The sequence below is a fragment of the Pipistrellus kuhlii genome, unplaced genomic scaffold (genome assembly GCF_014108245.1).
Source record: "Pipistrellus kuhlii isolate mPipKuh1 unplaced genomic scaffold, mPipKuh1.p scaffold_m20_p_15, whole genome shotgun sequence".
Classification (NCBI taxonomy): domain Eukaryota; kingdom Metazoa; phylum Chordata; class Mammalia; order Chiroptera; family Vespertilionidae; genus Pipistrellus; species Pipistrellus kuhlii.
In genome coordinates, this window is record NW_023425460.1 from 16,374,094 (window position 1) to 16,399,567 (window position 25,474).

Here is a 25,474-nt window from a genome sequence, read left to right on the forward strand (position 1 = left end):
TACTGTGTACGCCCACACATTGGATTTAGAAGCACAGAGTGTATTTACCAAGGTCAGCCTTTTCCTTGAGAACGTCTTTGAAGTTGAGTCCACTGTTGAGGGTTGACTGCCTGTACTTCAGCAGAGCTTCCTTCTGTCCATTCCTTCCCAAGGCCTCTGCTTTTAGGGACCCAGCTTGGAGGCCACATCTCCACTTGGAGGAATCAGAATGTACCCACTTGACCAGGTCTTCAAGCTTCACAATCACTTTTTCAGAAACAGCAATGACTTCATCCTACATTAGGTGGTTGGGGAAAGAACAAAAATCATTATTTGTGGATCTGGAGTAAATGCTAAATTTTCAACAAAGCCCATCTGAAAAACTATTTGAGCAGCTTAACCTTATGCCAGCTGACAATGCGCTTTTTCGATGACAGAGATTCTTCAATAACTCACTGCATTTCAGTGGTTTTTCACTGCTGGTTGTCTAGTTGAGGAATAATTTATAAGATATATTTGTTATATGATTAGAAAGTACAAAACTTGGGCAGTAATTCTAACAGCCATTTTTTAATGCTAGTTGCCAAAACTCACTCTGCCTATCTAACCACTTGGGTGAAAGCTAATTTTTAAGTGCAATTAATTGCAAAAGTAAAAAAGTGAGAACTAGATGACTAATGGTTAGCCTGTCTCTATATAAATAGTCTAAGTAAATCTGGGATTCTTGGAACTCTGACTCACCCTAAAATTCCTATGTTTATGGTACATTTTCCCTTGGCTTATACACAAATATTGAATTTAACTTTTGTCCTAAAAATTAAATAAAACTGTGATGTAATCCCAAAAGAAATACTTCATAAATGTTATGTGCTTCCCACTGAAAGAAACTTACACATACTCATGTTTCTTAAAAACTTTGTAAGTTGAGAAATGAACTGATTTTTTTTTCTTTTAATACATATGGGGTAAGAGGCGAGAGGGCGAGTGAGGAGAAAGCCTTTGAATCTAAGAAAAGTAGTTGAAACTTAAGTTCCTCCTATGGCTCATAAATTTGAATTTTAAGCATCTCTAATTGCTTCCAGGAAACAACCAACTTTTCTGACTCAGAATTAATCCAGTGAGATATTTATTAGATGTCCATACATGGAGCAGAGGAAGGCCTCTCTCACTCAAAGATTCTTTGGAAAAGGCTTCAGATCATCTCACAGGGTTTTAAGTTAAATTATTTGAAACATTTGACATTTCAACTTGAACTGACTGCTTTCATTTCTTTTACTTTACATTTCTGAAAAAAAAGAAAAAAGAAAAAAAAAGCTTCGCTGTGAAAACCCCCCAAGCTTATAAAATCTGAGAAATATTTTTGACAAACAACAACAGGAAGATGTCTCTAAGCTATTAAACAAAAGGAATTCACAAGTGATTTTGACTAATTTGGCTCTTAAACATGACTCTTTCCTCCTACACACACACACACACACACACACACACACACACACACACACCACAGCATTATACACGCTACTCCAAAGCAAACAAAAAAGGGTTTATTAAGATAAGTCTCACACAAGAAAAAAAACAATAACCCTGGGTTTAGTTTTTAGAAATATTTTAAGGTGGGATCTAAAATTACACTTTTGTTCCTCCAGTTCCAAGTTGCTTCTGAGAAGAAAGTTTGTTAGGCAGTAGCAAAATAACAAATACTCTATCAAAAATGAAAAGTAAAACTTGCGTAATGGAATCTTTTCTCTTATCACAATTAACTATGAACTTCCACTAAATGGGAGACAAAGTGGAAACTGTTTTGACCCTCTGCTCAAGAAAAAAAAAATATTTCAATGCTTTACGTAAACAATGGGGCATATTACAAAGTATCATTTCAATGGATGATTTCACTCTGATTCACTACACTATCCTCTTGCAATAAAAGATCTGTAGTTGTCACGCATTTTATAGCTATTACATGGTTATTATTAAATGTCAGACTGAAAATTCAGCCTGGGTTATTGTTTCAAAACATATGGGAACAGCTTCTGGACAGGGCAAACCAGAAATCTAGTTTAGAATAGACTGGAAAATAATTATCATGCTATATAAGTCTCAACATTAGCCAAGATGGAATTTGACAACAATTTTACCAAATATGGTTCCTTAGAAGAGACAAGTTTGGAGATGAGTGTTATTTTCAAATAGCTCTCACTCTGATCAAATGATTATCATTTCAATTACCAGTTGCTTCAGATCATTTCCAAGAAATGGCATGACTAGCTCTGGCTGGCTTCCAATACCCGCCAAACAAATAGTTTATTAACCAAGAGAAAATACAGTCCTAATGATGTCATTGATGAATAAACCCATCTTTCAAGATTCAGACCAGAGATTCTGTACACCCTCCTTTTTCTCTGTGAAAAAGGACCTTCTGAATATATACACAATACACAAAAACAAACGCAGGAATTCACATAAACCTGCATAAGCCATAAACCCAAATTTGGCTTAATTGTGAAACCACCAGTATGTTTTACTGGATTCACAGAGAAACTGGCCCTGCAACATTGTCAAATGCCAGGATTTAGAAGGAAATCTGATAAGCAGAGGAGGGGAAACAACAAACCAACCCAAAAAACAAAACAGCCAATATATATATAGAAAATGTCTCAGGAAACATTACTTTGTACACACAATGGCATAGATCACATGCTCGAATTTACTATTCTGAACAAGTGCTGACTAAAGTTCCTAATATTCAACATTCTTAGGCAAGTCTCTATGTCTAAGGAAAGAATTTCAATAAGCTCATCTCATAATTACATTAGCTGTCTGCAAACTGAGAATTAGCACTGGATAAATATTGCTGATTTACTCTAATACAGCACAAAAGGAACACAAAGAAATACTTTGTTCTTCTATTAGTGTACCTTGGCTTTTCAATTAACCTGGCTCCTAATCAGTATTTATGTAGGCTGTGTTGAGACACTTTCTAAATCCATACTCCCTTTCATTAATGTTTTAAACTGCCTCTTTCTATAATTTGGATTTTGTTTCCACCACTGTGTAAAAACAACTTATTCAATCATGGAATCCTTTAAGTCGGAGGAGATCAGCTAGTCAAGAGGTCATAAATCAGCCAGCCCATGTGTATGGCTGGCCTCTCCAGGGTTCTAAACACTGATAAATTATACAAAAGTATACAGACTTCCAGCTTCTCTTGTAAAATAAAATGAAATAAAAGTATATCTGTCAAAAACAACAAAAACAAAAAGCCCACGATCACCAACAAAAAACAATTGAATGTGAGTAGCAGTTGCCTTCCTTAGACAAGATTCGAGATCTCTAATTACCACGGTCCCCACAACTCCACATTGCCTTACATTCTGTCCACATTCCCCTTACCTGCCTGGTCCCTTGGGCAAGCACCCAGTGTTGGAACTTGCATAGTCTGATTTAGTCCACTTACCTCATTTTCTTAATGAGGACAATAATGTTCAAGGACATGGCCCAGTGCAAGTTCTGCTAGAACTTGGACAAGAATCCAGATTTCCTATCTGCCTGGGTTCAAATCCCAACTCTGCAATTTACATGGAACACTGGACAACTTCACATAATCTGGCTACTCAGTGTATATCCTATATAACAAAAGGCTAATATGCAAATTGTCCCCTGGCCAGGCAGGCTGGACTCCACCTATGCACGAATTCATGCACTGGGCTTCTAAAACACACACACACACACACACACACACACACACACACTGAGTGGCCAGATTATTATGTGTATACGTATATATATAGATATAGATATAGATATAGATATAGATATAGATATAGATATATAGATATATACACACATATATATTTCAAATGTTTATAAAATAATAATAATAATCCACCTTTCATAATAATTATGAGGATTAAATAGGCTATGTAAATGAAGTGGTATGTCATCTGTTGTTATCATCACTCCTTTGCATTCCATTTTCCAAAGCATGCCATTCAGAGATGAGTTTGGATGGTTCATGGGTAAATTTATTTTTTTAAAATATAAGTTACACATTGCTTATTTTTTTGTGTGGCTACTTTCCATTTACAAGAAAATGAAATTGGTTTCTCATTTACAGGAGCTATAGAAAGTTTCCTCTTGAAATAGATATGTTTTTAAAAATTGACCAATCTGAACAAAACCATTAAGTTAACATGGGGACATGTCAGTATGACAAAAAGAAAAAAAGGAAAAAAAAAAGCCAAGTTGCTATGAAAATGACTGAGATGTATTAGATCAGTGGTTCTCAAAGTGTGTTCCTGGGGCCTGGGGGAATCCCTGAGACTACTTCAGGTGGTCCACAGAGTCAAAACAATGATCCTAATAATACTCAGACATTATTTGCTTTTTTTCTTTCTTAGTCTCTTTCGAGTTGGGGTTTTCCAGAGACTACATGACGTATGGTATGGCAACCCAGTGAATTCTCTAACACATTATCTATCAATAGAGATAACCCACAAGATATGAGAATCCAGCTATCTCTATTAAACTAGATAATAGATTGACAAAAATGTAAAACAATACCAGTTTTTACTAATTTTTTTTTATTTCCAAAAATGTGGTTAAATTTTGTAAAAATGTTTTACATTTACATAATGGGTTTATTTTGCCATTTTAGTTTTATTTTTAAAGTGAACTAGCAGTAAAATACCTCTTTTTAAAAATGTATTATTGACAGTATTACAGATGTCCCCCATTTTCTCTCCCTTTGCCCTCCTTCACCCAGCCCATGTTTCATTCCAGCCTTTCCCCACACTATTGTCTGTGTCCATAGCTATATATGCATCTATGTTCTTTGATTAAATATCCCTTTATGGTGTGCAGTTCTATGTGCTTTAACACATGGCAAGCACTGATCTGTTCTTGCTATAGTTTTCTCTTTTCCAAAATGTCATAGGAATTGAATCCTACAGTATGAAATCTTTTGAGACTGCTTCTTTCACTCAGCATAACAACCTTTGAGATCAATCCATGTTGCTACACGTATCAATCAATAGCTTGTTCCTTTTTATTGCTGAGTAGTATACCATTGTATGATGTGTCCAAAGTTGGTTTATTCATTCATCCATTGAAAGAATACTGAGTTGTTTCCAGTTTGGGTATTTACAAACAGAGCTGTTAGAAACATTCATATACAGGGTTTTCTGTGAGCATACATCTTCCATTCTGCATAGTATATACCTAGGAGAGGGATCACTGAGTCATATGGTAAATTATTTACAATATTTAATTATGTAAATTATTTACAATATTTAATTATGTAAAAACTGCCCAACTGCTTTCCAGAGTAGCTGTACCACTTCGCATTCCCACCAGCAATTTATGAGAGTTCCAGTTGTTTCTCATCTTCACTAACACTTAGCATATCACTGTTAATTATTTTATTATTGCCATTCTAATATGTATTTAGTAGTTTCTCAGCATGTTTTAAATGTTCATTTCCCTAATGACTAGTAATGTTGAACATCTTTTCAGGTGCTAATTTACCATATGTATATCCTTTCTGGTTAAGGGTGTGTTTAAGTTTTTGCCCATTTTTTAAAATTAGTTGTTTTGTTTCCTTACCATTGAGTTTTGAGAGTTCTTATACATTCTGGATACAAGTCTTTCATCAGATAAGTGGTTTGAAAAATATATCCTTCCAATTTGTAACTTGTGTTGTCATTCTTTTTAGTGTCTTTCACAAAGAAAAATTTTAAATTTGATCAAATCCATTGATCAGTTTTTTTCTTCTATGGATTGGGGTTTTGCTGTTATGTCTACGAGCTCTTTGCCTAATATCAGGTCATGAAGAATTTCTTCTGTTTTCTTCCAAAAGTTTCATAGTTCCACATTTAAAAGTATAATCCATTTACTTAATTTTGTATAAGTTGTGATGGTCAGCTTGACATTCCTTTTTTGCATATGAATGTTATATTATTTTATTTTTACATAAATTAATATTTTAATTTATTTCTCAGTTTTAATTCTAACACATTAAATATCAATAGAGTAACCCACAAGCTCCTCAATAATTTTAATGTGAAAGATTTTGATTCCAAAAATTTTGAGAACCACTCTACTATATTATTAAACCAAGGTCTTGTCTTTTCTTTTCTTTTCTTTTCTTTTGTTGTCTCGCTGTTGTTTTTGTGTTTGTTTTGTTTTTGTTAATCCTCGCCTGAGGATATTTTTCCATTAGAGAATGGAAGGGAGGGAGAGATACAAAGAGAGAAACATCAAGGTGAGACACATCCATTTGTTGCCTCCCTGACCGGCTAGGGCCCAAGGCCTTTTCTTATTCATCTTCCTTGACCTCTTAGTAGCATTTGGTAATGAATAGCTCTACCCTGAAATGAAACTCTTCCTCTTATTAAGAACTATGAAGAGTCTGAGATTTTACTCTACTTTCAAAAACTTACCAGTTGCCACAGTTTTGTTGACAGTGGCAAAGGACACAGGACTCTTCATCATTTGACAAAGGATAAGTTACAGCAATAGTTGTAGTCAAAGTATCAGCTTTTGTTTCGTTTCCTTAATACCCACTTCCCAAAAAGAGATGGAATAGATAATACCTGCATATACTGTAGGGTGCGTTATAGGAGAAGGACCCTGAATGTAGGGAACTCAAATCTTTAACAACTGTTAGTAAGCATGCCTGCCCTTTGTTCCAGAGGAAGTTACTTGCTCTGTCTTCCAGGCTGTTTGTTCAATAAACAAATAAAAATCTTTCAAAAACAGTCCAGAACAAAGGCAGTCACTGGCTGTGCTCACAAGATGTGCAGATATTCAAGAGATCCTTGGAGAAGAGCACCTACCCAACACCTACCACCGCCCTATTCCTTTGCTTTGTTCAATTTCCCTTCCTCCTTATTCAATCTCCCTACCAGAAAAAAAATGTAGGAAACATACATCCTTAGATGCAGTCTGGGTCCAGGTTTTCTTTCTCTGCAAAACATTCCTTGAAGAAATCATTTTCCCTGGGAATTACAATGTTCGCCTGTTAGCCCATGGCTACATTCTACAGTTTGGTTCCAAATATTCCTTTAGACTTGAGTCCCCTGTTGCCAATTTAGATGTCTCAGAGTCAGCTGAAGCTCAATGGAATTGCACAGCCCATTTGGCTTATGTGTAAGAAAACATCTTAGTTGACACAGGGGAATTTAACACTCCCCAACTGTGGCTAACTTTCCCCGAGTATCTATTCTTCCTTTCTTCTTGATAATAAACTGCTAAATTGCTGGGTACAGAATAAAGGCACCATTTCCTTGCTTTCCTTATAGCCAGGTGCAGCCACGTGACAAAGTTCAAACCACTATGAGATAAGTATTAGTGATCTGTGAAACCTCAGGCCATGCCCTTATAACACCATGTATTACCCAGTCACAGATCATTCCTGAGGAGAGAAATATTCAGCTGTGTGAATAGAGTCCAAATGACAGTAATCACATAAGTATAATATTAGAGGGGGGGGGGGGGGGCGAGGAGGATGAAAACAGCAAAACACAGCATATTCACCTCAATTTTTCCTGGATTTTAAACATGTTCTTTGTAGTAGTAGTTAAAATGTGATAAATGTTGGGAACACAAAACACATCAACTGGGGATGTTAGCTAACATATATTGTAAAACTAAAGCAATAGTCCCATTGGTTTCATAAGAATCTGAAATTTTCATCCAGATAGAGGCTACAGATGAAAATAAAATTAAATGTCAACTTTTAGAAAGACCACTGGCAACCATACAGCTAGTGCCCTAACCATTCTTGCCATGACTTTGTGCCTATGGTGTACACCAAAGGACTAAGGCAAGGGAAAGAAAAGGCCACCATTGGTTCTGGCTGATTTGACCACCCCCTTGCTTTCAAGCCTCCCTCAGACACCTGTTATTCAAGGCACCTTTTCGTATGCCCAATCACTGTTCCTGTTCCACATTAGAGTGTTCTGCTAACAGGAGAGCTATAGAGTGAGTAAGAAGGTTTCACCCTATAGGCACATGGCTGCCTATCAGAGGTCCAAAAAACGTCAGGCAAAACAGAACGGTAATGGGGCTACACAAGATGAAGCTTTAACTGGTCACTGGTGAAATGAGAAAAATGAAGACAATGCAGTGAGCAGTTCACGAAACTAAAACTTGCTAGATTTTAAGGATTATCCTTGTATCAGTTGGGATCCCAATGGTAAATACATGGAAATGATCATCCAAGAAGCGTTTACAAAGGGACTAATGACAAAGGTGTGGGTGAGATGTAAAACAACCGTATGAGACAGATAGTATAGCTAGTAGCAGTTCAGCTACCACCACTCCTAAGCCAAAGGGTCAAAAGTGAGAGGGGGTGGTTACCAGGATCAGAACAGATCTTTCTGCTAGTGGCAGTGGCTCTTCCTGAGAGGGACACCATCAGCCTGGAGGAACCTCATAGGAAAGAACGGGGAATAGATACCTGCCTTCACTCTCCTCCCTCTCATCTCTATGGCTGAATCCCATTGGAAGCTACAGGCCCGGGGGTCCTGTTAATGGAGCCTTCACAGGTCAACTTTCCAGGGCAGAGCAGAGAGAGGGGAGCCACCTTGATCTGGAGTGGCCCTCCGCACCCTCTTTCCATTTAAGACTTTATCTTTCCTCCTTTTATCTGGTATTATCATTTTTTCCCCCTCTGAAATGGGAATGGCAATAGATGTTAGTAGTTGTTGTTTTTCTAATATCCTTACTAGACAAAATAAAATGAAATAAACACTAAGATAGTCCCAGACCTGGGAATTGCTGTTATTGTCTGTGGCATAATATTAAATCTTTGCAAGGCATCAGAATTTGATGCTGAATTGCACTATTTTGCCTTCTACAGTAAACACCTGAATTACAGAGACTTTTTAGAGGCAAGTAGCTTTAACATCTACTTCTCTTATATTTTCCAGAGAGCTGTGGAGCATGCTGGGCCTAGAGCATGCAACAAATACTTATTTTAATTGTACACAGTCTCTGAGTGTTTCACGCTGGGAGAAAATAAGGGACACTGAGAAAGCACTGGCTTCTGATTCTTATGGGCCCAGGCTCAAATGCAGCTCTACCGTGTTTGATGCCCCTGAGACATCATCGTGCCAAAGTCTCATCTTAAACAAAGGGAGAAACCGTATAAAAGAACCATCTCATAGGGTAGTTCAGATGTTGAAGTTGTTGTAATGCACTTGTCAGCACAGGGTAGGCATCCAAGAAACAATGGCTATTACTTATATCACATACTATCACTTGACCTGAAAAATCAAGGAATAAGAGTGAGTGGTATTGATGACGCCTATGAGTAACTATGAATTCCTATCTCTTTCTTAAAAAAAAAAAAAAAAAAAAAAAAAAGCTTGCTTTTAAAGAAAGGGAGGGAGAGGTGGGGGAGGAGAGAGAGAGAGAGAGAGAAGAGAGAGAGAAGAGAGAGAGGAGAGAGAGAGAGAGAGAGAGAGAGAGAGAGAGAGAGAGAGAGAGACATCAATCTGTTGTTTCCTGCATGCACCAGGACAGAAGATCAAATCTGCAACCTAGCTATGTGCCCTGTCCAGGAATTGAAGCCACTACCTTGAATTGAAGCCACAATGTTCCAACCCACTGAGCCACACCAACCAGGGCAACCTACTTCTTTTCTGTCTGGGAACAATAATATCCCTGTATCTCCTGCTTGGTACCTCAAAAGGAAAGTTGTGCCAAAAGCAATCAGGAACGTCTGGGTTTCTGAGTCATTCTCCTCAGCTCTCAAGGATACATACAGCTGCAGAAACTCTGAGATGCCTTAATTTACTCAGACACTAATCTATGAATTTAACAGACATTACTATCCCTAATCCCTACAAGGACTCGCCGAGCGTTCTTAGGCCCATTTTAGAGAGGAGAAAACTGAAGTGGAACCAGAAGCCAGCTTTGCTTGCATCATTATCTTTGTGGGAAATTGGTCTCTTAAGCCCTTTCAGTAGTAACACTTGACCCCACTGCCATCCAGGGACACAGAACATTCCCCTAATTCCCTCCAATTTCCTGGGGTGTATGGGATTTAAAAGTCATTTTGCAACAAAAGGAGTTTTAATTTTTTAGCTTGTATTGTGTTTTTGTTCCAAAGGACAGACTACAGAAATCAGCATTCAGGAGCCAGTAAAAAATGTGAAGAATTTTCTGTTGTCTGAGTGATGAAGATATCCTCTCAAGTATGCACTGAGGTTTAATTTGACTCCCTTAACATGATCAAATGGATTTGCCATGGAGGCTCATTAGCGTATTGGGTTCCCATTTCCCAAGCCAATGCCTTCTCTTCCAGCCTTTTCCCCACCCCCACCAGCCATTTGGGTGAAGCTTGTGACTCAGTGGATTTTGGAAATCCATCCTGGCACAAGGAGAGGGAGTAAGCAAAGGGAAGCTTGCTCTGAGGCGAGATTTGTCAAATGTAATGCAATCATCCTTCTTGGTATCGCCAAAGGCATTTGTGTTTCAAACAAGTAATTCAAAAATCCTAAATATTTTATGTTCCTAAATACATTTTTAATACACACTAATCTGAAACCTGTTAGGCTGCAGCCCGCTCCCCTGACCAGAAGGCCATATCTCAAGAAAGCACCAGAGCCCTATCAGGTTTGGCTCATTGGGTAGAGCCTCGGCCTGCCGACTAAAGGGTCCCAGGTTTGATTCTGGTCAAGGGCTCGATCCCTAGTAGGGGGCATGCAAGAGGCAGTCAATCAATGATTCTCTCTCATCATTGATGTTTCTATCTCTATCTCCCTCTCCCTTCCTTTCTGAAATCAATAAAATTATATTAAAAAAGAAAAAAAAAGAAAGCACCAGACATAGCCTCTCATTAATTCCCAGTTCCATTTCTTCCCTTCTGGGTTTACCATGTATGTACCTTTTCTGCTCCCTAAAATTAAAACCAATTTACACAGAAAGCAAAAAAATACATCTCAGAGTCCTAGATATTTTCTCTCTAGATAGGCAAGCACTTGTTATATATAGAAATGCCTTAAGTCAATGGTTGAACCTGCCCACCTTCCTTTGACTCAATGAACATAGTGTTAACTCTACATTCTGTGGGTTATTTAAAACTACTTTCAAGCCAAAGCCGGTTTGGCTCAGCGGTAGAGCGTCGGTCTGTGGACTGAAAGGTCCCAGGTTTGATTCCGGTCAGGGGCATGTACATTGGTTGTGGGCACATCCCCGGTAGGGGGTGTGCAGGAGTCAGCTGGACGATGTTTCTCTCTCATCGTTGTTTCTAGCTCTCTATCCCTCTTCCTTCCTCTCTGTAAAAAATCAATAAAATATATTTAAAAAAAGAAAGAAACAAAGAAAATAAACTACTTTCAAGTTGCTCTAATAAAAACCTATACACTTGTCTCTGGCTATTAAAACATAAGTAACAAAACAATTAATGCCACCCATTCTGGTGTTTAAGCTCAGTTATCGATAGAACATTCTATAAAAGCAAAAAGTCAACCACCACTCAACCCAGATGTTTGAATATGCAGATTGATGCCCAACCATTACTTTCACATGCCCTGATCTTAAAAAAAAAATATATATATATATATATAATTGAGTTTTTATAGAGAGGAAGAGAGAGGGATAGAAAGCTAGAAACATCAATCAGCTGCCTCCTGCACACCCCCCACCGGGGATGTGCCCGCAACCAAGGTACATGCCCTTGACCAGAATCCAACCTGAGACCCTTCACTCCGAGAGCCAACACTCTATCCACTGAGCCAAACCGGTTTCAACTTTTTTTTTTTTTTTTAACTAGTTTTACCAGCACATCTGTCCAGATATGCAATCCAAAGGGCCCACATTCCACAAAGGCCCTAAAAGGAAGAAAACTTTTGCCGTGTTGGAATATGAAAATCATGGTGGAAACTCTGAATTCTTCAAGGTTATTGGTGATCTGGCACCGTGTCTTGATCTACTGCTATCATTAATAGAAGAACAATATTCACATAGAATCACTGAAAGTCTCATGCCTATTTAGAACACTTTAAAGTAGAAATCAAGTAAATCTTTTCATTTTGTGTAGCCTCTATTTAAATATAAACATATGATTTAGACATGCTCCTTCTTGTTAAACCCTTTTTTTTTCTCCATTCGCTTAGCACAGTTCGAATTATTATCCTCACATGTAGAATGGCAGAGAAATAATTTGAGACACACAGCTTTATTTAATAATGTAATTATCCTATATTGGATTACTTAAAGGGGCTTTTGTGTTTTTAAGTTCTAGTTTTCCTACACTGGTGATATGCTCTGTCGCGGTAAATGATTCAGGCTTCAATCAAAAGCCCTAAATTCAATTTAGCAAAATACTGAGTATTTATGAATAAATCAGGATTAATGCAAGAGCCAATTTGCGACCACAGTTGGTGACCTTTCTATTCCTATTCAAAGACTGTGGTGTGGAAACCAACACAGAGGACAGACTCAAGATTCCAACTCCTTTGCCACCTCAGGAGCAAAAGCCTAAGCTTCCCTCAAGGTAAGCTTTTCAAAGGCAGGGCTGAAACTTGCATTGCCTTCCATGCCTTCAATCAGAGATCGAACCCACAATGTTAGCATATGAGTTGCTCTAACCAACTGAGCAATCTGGCCAGAACTGCTACATGGCATTCTAAAAAAAAAAAAAAAAAAAAAAAATGTTGCAGGAGAAAATATATTGATAGAAGGAGTCATCCCTGCACCTTTAAGGGAGCATTCATAAGCTGAGCTTCATCCAATGTTGTTGTCAAGAGGGATTTTGTTCTAGCTTTTCCATAACTCAACTTCATCTGATCCAACTGACACTGCTCTGTGCCAGGACCACCCATGGAGAGAGAAGGATGAATAAGATACTGGTACTGCCCTTCAGAAACACACAGGGCCCAGGGTCTCCTTTTCCTTGCCTAGAATATGAAGGTAACGCTCATCCTAGACCTTTGTCAGAAAATCCACTCACTCTTTCTTTCTCAGTGTTCTGAGCATCTACTCTGAGCTGGGCCAGGCACGAGGAACAGCTGGGGAAGAAGCCCCTGACTCATGGGCACCGGTCCAGTAAACCGCACACAATAGCCCACAGCTAAGTGGGATTTATATAATGAAGAATAAGTGTCATAAATGATTTCATTCATTCAAAAACTATTGAGCACTAACTATATATCAGGCATTGGGGCTATAGTCAAGAATAAAACAGACGAATTCCTACAAATTCCTATTCCCTGATATATGCACAAGGTTGAAGGGTGGCTAGGGGATGCTCATCTCTTGTTGATACATTCATTAGAAACACAAACTGGGACACCAATCCCTTTCATTTAGATATTTAGATTGTCTTTACTTGGATATATGGAGAATTGATACAGTGCCTCTCCTCAACCTCTGTGTATGAAACATACCAATTTTCTTATGCATTAAGAGCTTATTTAATCATATCCCCTCCATGATCCTCCTTTCCCTTCTCTCTGAAGACTCATCATCGCACCAGACACAATACCCTTTCCACAAAACTCTCCAAATTCACTTATCAACAAATGAAGCTTAAAAGGGACTCAAAATAGCTTGTTGATATGATCTAATACTAACAAATCTTTAAAAGATTAAAGCAATCTGCTGGCTACTATGTAGGTCCCCTATAATCATATGCCCAGAAGAATGGGTGTTTGGAAGGAACCACCCACGGAGAATGCATAATAATTGCAAAAGGAGGGGAGGGCAAAAAGCAAGACAGGTGTAAGAAAAACATCTTTCAACTCTCATCAGATGAGCTTTATCCTAAAGTGATTGGTCCCATTGATGATGGTAGTAGGCAGCTGCTAAGACAAGCCCAATGGTCCCCACCTCCTTGTAGTTGTGCTCTTGTGGAATCCCTTCCCCTTGAGTATGGGATGGCCATGATGTCTTATTTCTAACGAACAGAACTAGGCAAAAGTGGTGGGATGTCTCTTCTGAGGCTAGGTTATAGAAGGACTACGGCTTCTGTTTCCCTCTCACATTCTGAGGGAAGTCAGCAGCCATTTTGGAAGCTGGCCTTTGGAGCAGACCATGTCATCTTGCAAGAGGCTGAAGGAAGCCTAAGCCAGCAAGCAATGAGGACCACAGTCCAACAGCCTGCAAGGACCTTTGGCTTGCCAACAGACAGGTGAGTGAGCTTGGAAGTAAATTCTCCCCAACAGAGCTCTGAGAAATCCTGAGCCAGGGGCACCCAGCTAAACCTTCCCCAGACTCTAGACCCACACAAACTGAATAATCAATGGTGTTTTAAGGTACAAAGTTTGGGGTAACTTTTACACAACAATAGATAGCTTAATACACCAATCTTTAATATGGCATATATTTACACATTTTTATGTGACAATGAAATAGTCTGCGAAACAAGGTGCTAAATATGAGCTTCAGCTATGCCTGGAAATTAACTGCTGCTAAGAGGTTAACAGGTCATGGGAAAAATATTGTATGCCACTGCCTAAATCCTGAAACAACTGCCTATACAGGATATGTTTTATTTTGGGGGACATTCACAGAGATTTCCAAGAATATTATTTAATAAAATGAGCATACTTCTCAGAATTGGAGAAGCAAAATAAAATAGAATCTTACTAAATAAGGCTAACTTTATGTTTTATCTCCTCTAAGCAACTAGAGGGAGAGGGACTAATCTTATTCATCTTTTTATCACTCCCATAGTTCCTTGTATATACTAATAAATATTGATTGAATTGAACTGCAAGTTTATAGGCAAAAGTCCTATATTTAGAAATAGAAGTGTTATGATTTTCAAGAGCCCCAAGCCTCATCTCTCACTTCATCCTCCCACCTTTACAATATTCATCTTTTAAAGACCCTTGACATAGCCAACTACTTAGAACTTTGTTGCCTATAAGCATATCTATAGATTTTGTAGAAACACATCCTCTAATCCTCATGGCCAAGATCCAGATAAAGGCTTCTCTTTGCTTAAAAATCAAGGGGCATGGTGAGGTGGGGGGTGGTAAGGTGGGATGGGGGGAAGGACAAGCAGAAAACAGCCTTTAAAAATTAAGACTAAAAAATATTAAGGCAAGTAAAGTATCTCAATATGCTGAGAATGTTTTCACTCCATTACTTCAAGGGGTCATTTAAGGAATCTGGGGGTCAGGAGTGATTTGCACACCTGCTTAGCTGTCTATTGAATTACTGATCTGGTAACATCAAAAATGTGGAGTGAGAAACAGGACCTATACAGTAAAGAAAGCACACACACACACACACACACACACACACACACAAAACAAAACAAACAAAAAAACAAAAACAAAACAAAGCAGAGCCTATTGATAATTTTTAAAAGACACTGGCATTTACATGATTCATACAATTTGCATTAGGAAAACCACCTTTAGCCTTTTTACTAGAATCTTCTCTATGCCTGCCCAGATAGTTGGGGTGCATACTTACAACCCATTGAACACACATTCAGCAGCCAGGACCACAGAACACAATTAGACTATTATAGAGAATATTCACAAGAAGCAGAACAGAACCAGTTATTTCACTTAAGATATACAGAATTCAATTATTTTCTATATTTATAACTCATGTACACCAGAATTGAGAATAATTTGGCGAAGAGACTAAGTATTCGAGCAGCATTTTCATCTGAATTCTAGTAATCTGATATACACTGTGGGATTAACCAAAGCAAAAGGATTTAATGGCCCAGCAGGCAGTCTAGTTTGAGATCCTTCTTCTAAGATCCCCCCAGCCATTTTGGCTAGGACCCTTCCATTTACATCCTTTAGCTGATGCCTCTTGCTTTTGTAAAAGATCCCAATGTCATACATCTTAAAGGAGCTGGTCTCTAATACACTTCCTGCCACCACCACCAACAAAAGAGGAGAAGGAGGAGATGACAAAGGGGTGAAAGAAATGCTCAAGTTAGGAGTGCTCTGAAGAAGAGGAAACAGGAGAGGCTTCTTAAAAATGAAGGGAAAATGAGGGTGTTTAAAGTAAGTGTACAGCCGAAACCGGTTTGGCTCAATGGTAGGGCGTTGGTCTGTGGACTGAAAGGTCCTGGGTTCGATTCTGGTCAAGGGCATGTACATTGGTTGTGGGCATATCCCCGGTAGGGGGTGTGCAAGAGGCAGCTGGTCAATGTTTCTCTCTCATTCATCAACATTTCTAGCTCTCTATCTCTCTCCCTTCCTCTCTGTAAAAAATCAATAAAATATATATTTTTTTAAAATAAAGTAAGTGTGTACAATCACTGGGTCAATAACAGGTTTCCTGGAAGTTGCATCATGAGAGGGGAGGAAACTGGGGAGCACCAGGTTGAAGTTCTTGGCATACTGATATTGGACAACTGAAATGCAGGTTTTTGTCTCTCAACCCCATCCTTCTCCCATCTCACTTTATTTTGTTGTGGCTGATAGAAAAGATGCCCCTAAAGATCCTTTAGGATCTAAATGGAACCCAACACAATGGGTTTGAGGGTGACCCCTTCACAGCGACTAAAACCTCTAACATAAATAAAAATATTCCCAGAGAACCAGGAAGCTTAACTTCACTTAAATTATTAGTTTAGTTAGTTATTGTTTTTCAAATAATAGTTAGTAGTCCAGTGACTCACCCAATAAATCACTTGTTATGCACTATAAAAGTCTAAAACCATGAGAAGCTTCAATGGGCCAGTAAAGTTAGGATTAGGGTCGATAACTAGCATCAGCTAAAGAGCTGTGGTAAGCCAGGTGTGGTTTGGTGCTCTATGCTCATGTAAATGATATTCACAGACCAGCAAACTTAACCCATTTCACAGATAAGAAAACTGAGACTCCAGAGAAATAAAGTTGACCAAGATGATGTAGAGCTACTAACCGGTGGAGTAAATAGTCACACTTGTTTCTACCAAGCTTCAAGACTAAGTTTATATTCTAATTAGAAGGAGAAAAGACATGTTAAATTATTAATCATCACTACCTTCAGATCCGAGCCCAATCTTCTAAACCTGACCTGCTGGATTCCTTGAGGTCTGGCCTCAGTCTTGTTTTCCACTAGCCCCATGCTCTCTTGCTGAATGCAGGCCACATCCCCAGTATTATGTCCTTCTTTCCTATTTACCTATGACTTCTTCTGCCAAGGATTTCCCCCTCTCTTACCCTCATTCCTCACAAATCTCCACCCTAGAAAGTCCTACTTGGTTTTGAGGGCCTGCTCACAAGCGCCTGTTCTCTGGGACACCATCACCATACAAGCCACCTTCCTACTCACGCACTTGTTTCTTTCCACATCTCAATCTTGGACTCTCCTCCCTGAGGCCCTAGGACAGAAGCAGATCCTTTCTTCACTCTAGAACTCGGACTAGACAGAATTGTGAGGCGCTTCATCTGCCTGGCTGCCCCTTCTCTTTCCTTTGCCGCCCCTTCAGGACCAACAGGCTCCTGTTGCTCTATTTACAGAAAAAGGCCGAGGTAATGAGAAAATTTTAAAACCGTAATAATCCAAAGCTTTGCTCTCAGAACTGTAAGGTGGCCTGTGGGCCACATCTAGACTGAAGACATGTTTTATTTGACCCACCAACTGGTGTGTTTATCTAACTGGATTGAATGCCAACTAAATTCACACAAAAATATGGATTTCTGGCACTTCTCTGGGAAAATGGGAAGATTTGGCAATTCTGGATGACATTCCTGGCCATATTATCTCATAGCATTACTACTATGAGAAATAAATAAAAGGTCACATATGAAGCTATTTTTAGGCTAGAGGTCAGGCAATCATTTTCTGTGAAGAGCCAGAATGTTAGGCTCTGTGTGTCTGTTGCTACTATAGTGTGAAGGTGGCCAGAGACAAATTGTGAACAACTGGGCCTGGCTGTGTGCTAATAAAACTTTATTTACAAAACAGGAAGCAGACCAGATTTGACCGTGCTGACTTCTATTTTCTGCCATCTCCTCAACCAGACAATGTCAATCAGCTCTGAAGATGCTATCTAGGTGTCTCGAGGACATCTAGGTACAACCCAGTGGGCACCAGAAGGCATCTGTAGTCTGTTTACCAGATTCACCAAGGTCAGGCTCAGCCCAGAAATCATGCTGAAGGAGACTGCTCCCACTTCCACATCTTGCCAAAGGACCTCTTCCCAATCTTCACTAGAATGTCTTTAGACCTAAGTTCAAACATTGTTTCATCTAGAATACCTCCACAGACCTTCCCAACAAGACCAGACAACCCAGCATAGGTATCTGTATTTTCTCTTCATCACAATGATCACATCACAAAAATCAGCTATTTATTTGTGATAGTTTAATTATTTATGTGTGTGCTCCCCACCCAAAGGCAGCTCCACGAAGGCAGGATCTGCCTGGTTTCCCACCTCTATTTCTGCACACAGAAGGTACTCGGAAGGGACTGGGTCTGGGAATCTTCTCTTGAAAAATGTGCAGGAGGCACAGTGTGCCTGCTGCGGGAGTCATGGGATTCAAAGAGCCCTTTTAAACATTTCATTACACAAGTGCACAGAATTCTTACTGATTTATCTGTGTGTCAGTCAACTGCCAACGTGACTGCAAGTTCCTAGAGAGCAGGATAGAGGCTTCCAAGAACCCGATGCTGCATAAATAAATAAAGAACTAAAAGAAGCCTGAGGGTTCTGGGTTCTAGTTCTAATCATCACTCACTAGATCTGAGCACATGTCCAACATTTAGTTTCTGCATCTATTAAATAAAGGGGGCTCGACCCATTCTCTTCCATCTCTCTGATCTTGTAAATCCGGGGAGTCATTAAAATGCCCAAGGCAATTAGACAAGAGCATTTTTCTGAGAGACCACTGACTTGATCATCTTTATTAACAATCTCCAGCTGTTCATGCCTAAAAGCAAATGTACCTGTGCAGATGGCAGAGCCAGAGGCACCAACTGCACCCATGAATACGCCGACTTTTAAGCCAGGGTATCTCAGAGAAAGTTGTCAGGAACCTTCCCTGCCTTGGTGCATGTCAGTGGTCTTCATTCTCCAATGCAAATGTCCAACTGGAATAAAGCCAGCCCAAGTTGGGTAGTCAGAGAAGAAAAACAACTAAACTGGGCCTGGCGTTGAGGAAAGCCTGAGGACAAGATAATGAGTGACAAGATGTTTATTCTCTGGTACAAGATTTGACTCGTTTCCTTCCCCTCCTGCCCATTGGTACTCTGAGCTGAGCTCAAACTAGATGATGGCAAGCAAAGCTCAGACCAAAGGGAAAACAGTATTCTGTCAAAATGATTTCCACCTCCAGTGCTCCATTGGGGAGTTGGGACAGGTCTAGTGACCAATCACTGGATGGTAAATTTGGCCTGTTATCTCTATTGCATGCAAAGCTTCCCTTATAGGGGCTAAATCAACCCAAAATCCAATAAACGCCCCCCCCCCCACTCCACACACACACACTATATGTATACACATATACCCACTGTAATATATATCTACATATACTTATTTAAAAACATATTCCTCCCTTAAAAAAAAATACAGAATTAGCAAGTTTAAATTATTCACACTTAGTTCTTCTTTGTCTCCAGTTATACAGTGTTCTTTTGTGCTGGTAAAACAACATGTGCTTTAATTAGCAAATATCTGTAAATAATTTACTTGCTCTTCAAATACCATGGAACAATGGGGTCAATTTTCACATACATTTACCCAGCATGCATCCTGGGTCTTAAGCCAGCCTCTCCCATTGTTCAATAACTATATCAAGCTGTCCACGTCTTCCTGGCCTCCTTGGTGGAGTGGAGGGGAGGGAGCAGGGGGCTGGAAACCCAAGCTCCAGTAGCAACATCCTATTTTGAAAGACCCCAGAAGACAAGCTAAAACAAACTCTTATGATCTCTAACCCCGGAGCCTTCTGCAAGGAATGTGGAAGCGTGCCAAGAGCAAAGGGCACTGGAGCAATGTCTGTGGGATGTGGGCACTCTGAGGCCCCCTTCCAATGCCCCTCACCCTGGACAGTGTGAGCTCAGAAACACAAGGTGTAATGTATGAGGGCTATGACTCACACAGAACCTCATCTAGACTTTGCAGGGTTAAAACTGGGCGCTGCGCATGCAGTGCAAAGAAAGATGTTAAATCAAATGAGAATGACTGCTCCAGGACTGGAGGCACTATTATTTTGAATATGATTGAAAAGGCCAGAAAAAGCAATTCAAAAACATTTCAATTATGTATTTCCCAGAACTACATCTTTGAGCAACTAATGCAAATGTTACCACCACAATAAAACTTCTTCCCACATAAAAGCACATAAAACAGGTTGAACAGCATATACTTTATATATCATATGCATATTTTTGACTATTAATAAAAAATTCAAAATCTATGTATGCTTTACTCTCCTAAGCAGTACAATAATTATGATTAAGGGACAGGCAGCACAAAAAGAGCCAATTTATCTTACTCGTGCTCAGGAATACTATTGTGTAACTAAGCAACTAAAGACAAAATATGGTCTAATTAATTCACTCCTATGCTTATTTAAAAGACACAATTAGAACATTTTTATTTTCCAGCCTGCACAGTAGTTCAACATGCTTGAGGGTGTAGAAAGCAAAGCCTATTATTCTCAAAGACAAGAGTTTAATGTTTAGTGCCACTGATAGGGCTGGAACTCCACTATGGGGAGGGGGGGTGTGTGTTGCCCAGCTGGGTTGCACTTGGAGTCACGAGGAAAGCAAATATAGGGGGAAAGATGTGTATGGGACCACTAGATTGACTAGCAACACATTGCCTCTACCCTCCCCTCTTCCCCGTTTTTCTCACTATGGCACCTGGGTGGAGATGGACTGTAGGCTTGATGGTCACTTGGGCAAGGACACACAGCACAGTAGGACTATTGATACAGCCAAAAAGATTCAACAGAAAATTCATGTAATTAAACCACCCATCCTTGCCTGGGCGGTTAAATGTCAAATCTCCATCTCTAACGCTGCTAACAGTGCATCTGATTTTAAAAGCAGAATTAATTTACGCAAGTATGTGCTGGGAGATTGATGCCATTAGCATGATTCTAAAGAACCATTTCAATAATCATCATCATCTGCACGTTTGAAATGTGTTGTCAATACAGACATTCATAGTCCAGGATGTGAGCCATGCTCTCTTCAGGCTAAGACCCAGGGTTCGAATCTCCAGCGAGATGGAGGAGAACACAGTGTGACTGCAAAAAGCCATCCTTGTGCGAGGGAGTTATAAATGGAAACGGAGTTTTCAAGAAATGCTGGATCCATGATCACATTTATGAGAGGGGATTGAATCCTTAAACCAACTATCGATAAATTTGTTTTAAATTCCCTTAAAAGCCAAGCCAACGGGTAATCACTAGCTACAATATTATTCTGAGTAGAAGATGGCAAATATCCAACTATCCTGGCTATAAAAAAAAAAAATGACAAGCAAATGCATTTGATTCGAGCAATTATATTCTGGATATTGGTTGAAACTAGACTTTGATAAATGAGCTTGAGTCGTGTATCACTAGATGCCACTAGGAACAATGGTATGCTTTATTAATAATTAATAATGAAGTATTTACATGTATGGACTCATGTACTTCATAAAAATAACATTTCCTTCGTATGTGCCTGACACTCTAAATGTCAAGGGAGGTTTTATTGCTTACAATTTTGACTCAGTATCCCACAATTTAAGGGCAATCAGTCTGAAGAACGCACTGGCTCATAGGAACTGTCAACCAACTCTCAGGTGAGGAGTGGCTCTTCTTCCTGCAAGTCGAGTCTTTTTATAGACTGCCAGCCCAAAGCCCTGACATTTTAGGGGCTGATGGCTGGAGATTGAAAAGCACTTAAAAGAGAGACAGACACTGGCTTTAGCCTGATCATCCAGTCCCAAATATTTACTAATTTCTCTGGTATACTCCTGAAAAACAACAAACACCTTCTCACTTTTTTTTTTTTCATATCCCATGATGCAACATGACTATGGGTTTTAGAAAAGAAAGAAAAGAGGAAAGTGTGAGATGGGGTGCTGGGGCTGGCCCACATATGAATGATAGGTCATAGACCCCCTGCCAGAAAGAAATTGGACCAAACTTAGAGAAAGCAGGCTGTGGGAAAGAAGGCATCTTAATTATTTTGTTAGTCATTCAATAAATGCTTAGTGAATAGCACTGAATACTGTGGAGGGACCAAGAAGTAAAAAAGGTACACCCTCGGCTTCTGAGAACAGTGCTATGGGGAGAAGGCAAAGGGAAAGAACACAGACAGGAATTTATGCAATGCACCGTCCATGGGAGGTTAAAACCAGCAGTGGGACTGTAAGCTCCCTGAGGGCATGAGTTTCTGTCTGTCGTGCTCACTGCTGTATCCCAAGGGCCTAGAACAGGCTCTGGCACAAACTAGGTGCTCTATAAATATGCATGGAATGAATGAGACTTCACAGATGAAGATATCACCTCCTAGCTCTGGCTGGTTTGGCTCAAGGGATAGAGCGTCAGCCTGCGGACTGAAAGGTCCCAGTTGGCACATGCCCGGGTTTCGGGCTCCATCCCCAATAGGGGGCATGCAGGAAGCAGCCAATCAATGATTCTCTCTCATCATTGATGTTTCTATCTCTCTCTTCCTCTCTGAAATCAATTAAAAAATATATATTATTTTACAAAAAAGATATCACTTCCTAGTTTCCAGGAAGATCTTGAAAGGTAATCTCCCACTTTAACTAGGGAATATAAAGAGTCTGACAGCTTTTCTGTAACCGCTATATCCAGGGGGCTAGGCTATGAGCTCTTTGAGGTGCTGGGGACATTCTCCTTTATCTCTATATCTTATAGTCCAGCACATACTAGGTCTTCAACCACACCTGAGGAGCTAAATAAATTATTTTTCCAAAAACATGTAGATAGTGAGTCTTCTTTTGGATGCATACTGATTATTATCAGCATAATTCACCTATGTGTTATACAACATCTTATATTTTTTTTTACATTTTAAAAAACTCATCTCTCTATCAAGATTGATGAACTTCTTTAGAAAAAGGGCCATGCCATGAATTGTTTTTGCATCTGTCTCTGTACTGGGAGAACACTGAGCATTCAACAAGTAGTTTTTTTTTTTTTTTAACTCAAGATAGATGATACCAACAAAATACAACTTCTTACTAGCCTACTGATTCTCAAATGTTAACATCCTAGACGCAATGTTTAAATACAGTTTTGTATTTACAAATGTTTTCTGACATAGTAATGTTAAATTATTTCTTAAATTACTGGATCTTGCTTCAAACTCAAGTAGGAAAGAGAAATAGGTTACATAGTCACATTCCTTATTTTGGATGAACCCCATAGGTCAGCAAACTTTTTCTGTAAGAGATCAAATAGTAAGTATTTTCCACTGTATAGGCCATATGGTCACTGTCACAACTACTCAACCTTGCCTCTGTAGTCTGAGAGCAGCTATAAACAATAAGTAAACAAATGAGTCTGACTACGTTCCAATAAAACTTTATTTACAAAAGCAGAGAGTGGACCAGATTTGACCCTCAGGCATTATTAGTCTGCTAATGCTTGTCACTGTCCAATAAATTATCTCCATATATATAACTCATTAGTTCTCACCCTAGTACTAAAGGCTCTACCTGTCAGAGAGTAAATATATTCCTTCTCTTAAGATCACTACTGAAAGTAAATAAAACCATTATAACTTGCTGAGCTATCCTGTAGAAGTCCTGTGTTGCCAAGCTCTTTTCATTATTATTATTTCGAACTCAAGGCCTGATGCATGAAAATTCATGCTCTCCGGGGAAGGGTGTCCCTCAGCCTGGCCTGTGCCCTCTTGCAGTCCAGCACCCTTCGGGGGGGTGTCCACCTGATACCTTAGGCCTGCTCGATCCCTGGGGGATCAGGCCTACGCTGGCAATCAGACATCCCTTTGGCAGCCTGGGGGCTCTCAGGGGATGTCCGTCTGTGGCTTAGGCCCGCTTTGCCCAGGGATCGGGCCTAAGCTGCAGTCAGACGTCCTCAGGGTTGCAGAGGCTGGAGAGGCTCCCACCACTGCTGCTGCACTTGCAGCTGTCAGCCCAGCTTGTGGTTGAGCAGAGACCCCCCCCCCCCCGTGGGAGCACACTGACCCCTGTCTACACCCTGGTGGTCAGTGCGCATCATAGCCATTGGTCGTTCTGCCTTTGGGTCAATTTGCATATTACCCTTTAATTATATAGGATTCTTTCAGCAAAGTAGAGATCATTGAATTCATTTTTCAGATGAAGAAACTGAGGCTCAGAGAAATTAAAGAAAATGTCCAAGGCTAATGAGGTCACTGAAGAGCTCAGAAATTTCTAAAAACTCAGCCACATGATACAGGCCAGAGTCTGAATGACCATTCACATTGAGAGTAAGGCCAGTCCAGAACCTCCTAGATTTCAGAATGAGTCTGCCTACCCCCAGTGGTGATACAATCAGTCAATATTTTTAAAAATCCTGCCCATCCAGTTGTCAGCATTCATCAATACTAAAATGTCTTATGGAGCCTTTTATTTTGGTAACACAACTAAACCCACCATATAGGTGAGAGCCAACCTGATTTGGGGGGATCTGAACCTGCTACATAATCTAGCAAACTAACCTAGATTCCATCCTTTCAGAGAAAAGTTTTCTTTAGGAGGGTCCATGGTAGTGATTTCAAACTTCAATGAGAACAATAACAGTCAAGTTAATGAAAATAATGACATTACTGAAAAATCTACTATGTGCCAACCTCCATTGTAAGTACTTTACATGTACTTACTCATATAAACCTTTCAAATAATCCTTAGAAGTAGGTACTATATTCCCATTTTATAGAAGAGAAAACTGAGGCACGGGGAATTTACCATTTGTCCAAGATCACACAGCTAGAGTGAAACTGTTTAAAATACAGAATCCTGAACCCCAAGTCCAGAGCTTCTAATTGAGTAAATTTATTTATTTTTAATTTTTAAATTTAGTTTTAGAAAGAGAGGAAGGGAGAGAGCGAGCGAGCGAGCGAGAGAGAGATCAATTTGTCCTATTTATGGATCCCTTGGTTGATCCTTATATGTACCCTGATGGGGAATCGAACCCACAACCCTGGCCTATGGGGATGATGCTCTAATCAAAGCAGTTACTCAGCCAGGGCTTTGAGTTCATTTCCATACCTGGTTCCAGACTATGCATTTTAAATTGTTTTTAACCCATAGTGAGGCTGAGAATCAAACCACTTTTAGAAATCCTGCCTGTGTGCCAGAATCTACAATGCCTTGATCTTGAGTCCCGGGCATCAATAGTTTACTCCTGTACACTCGCTGTTGCAGATTACCAACAAACCTTGAAGAATGCAGCCAGGGACAGCCAGGCTGAAATCCATGCTTACACATCCACCTATCTTATTTTAAGAGGGAATATTGCCAATAGATCAAGCACTTGGCAATTTGAAAATGAATGTAATCAGAAGTTACCCAGGAACAGAACCAATTACCCGCCCACTTTGCCATTTTCCTCCTCTGAAGAGCTACTGGCTG

At 39.6% G+C, this 25,474-nt stretch overlaps 1 protein-coding gene across 2 annotated transcripts in view; it reads right to left on the reverse strand.

The window, feature by feature from the left end:
- The window catches only part of ARID5B (AT-rich interaction domain 5B), a 180,946-nt gene that overhangs the window by 150,347 nt on the left and 5,125 nt on the right, over positions 1–25,474 (reverse strand). For both annotated transcript variants that reach the window (XM_036438382.2, XM_036438381.2), the window contains exon 3: positions 49–274. In XM_036438382.2, coding sequence (XP_036294275.1) covers positions 49–274 — 226 coding nt within the window. The remainder of the gene's footprint in view (positions 1–48; positions 275–25,474) is intronic.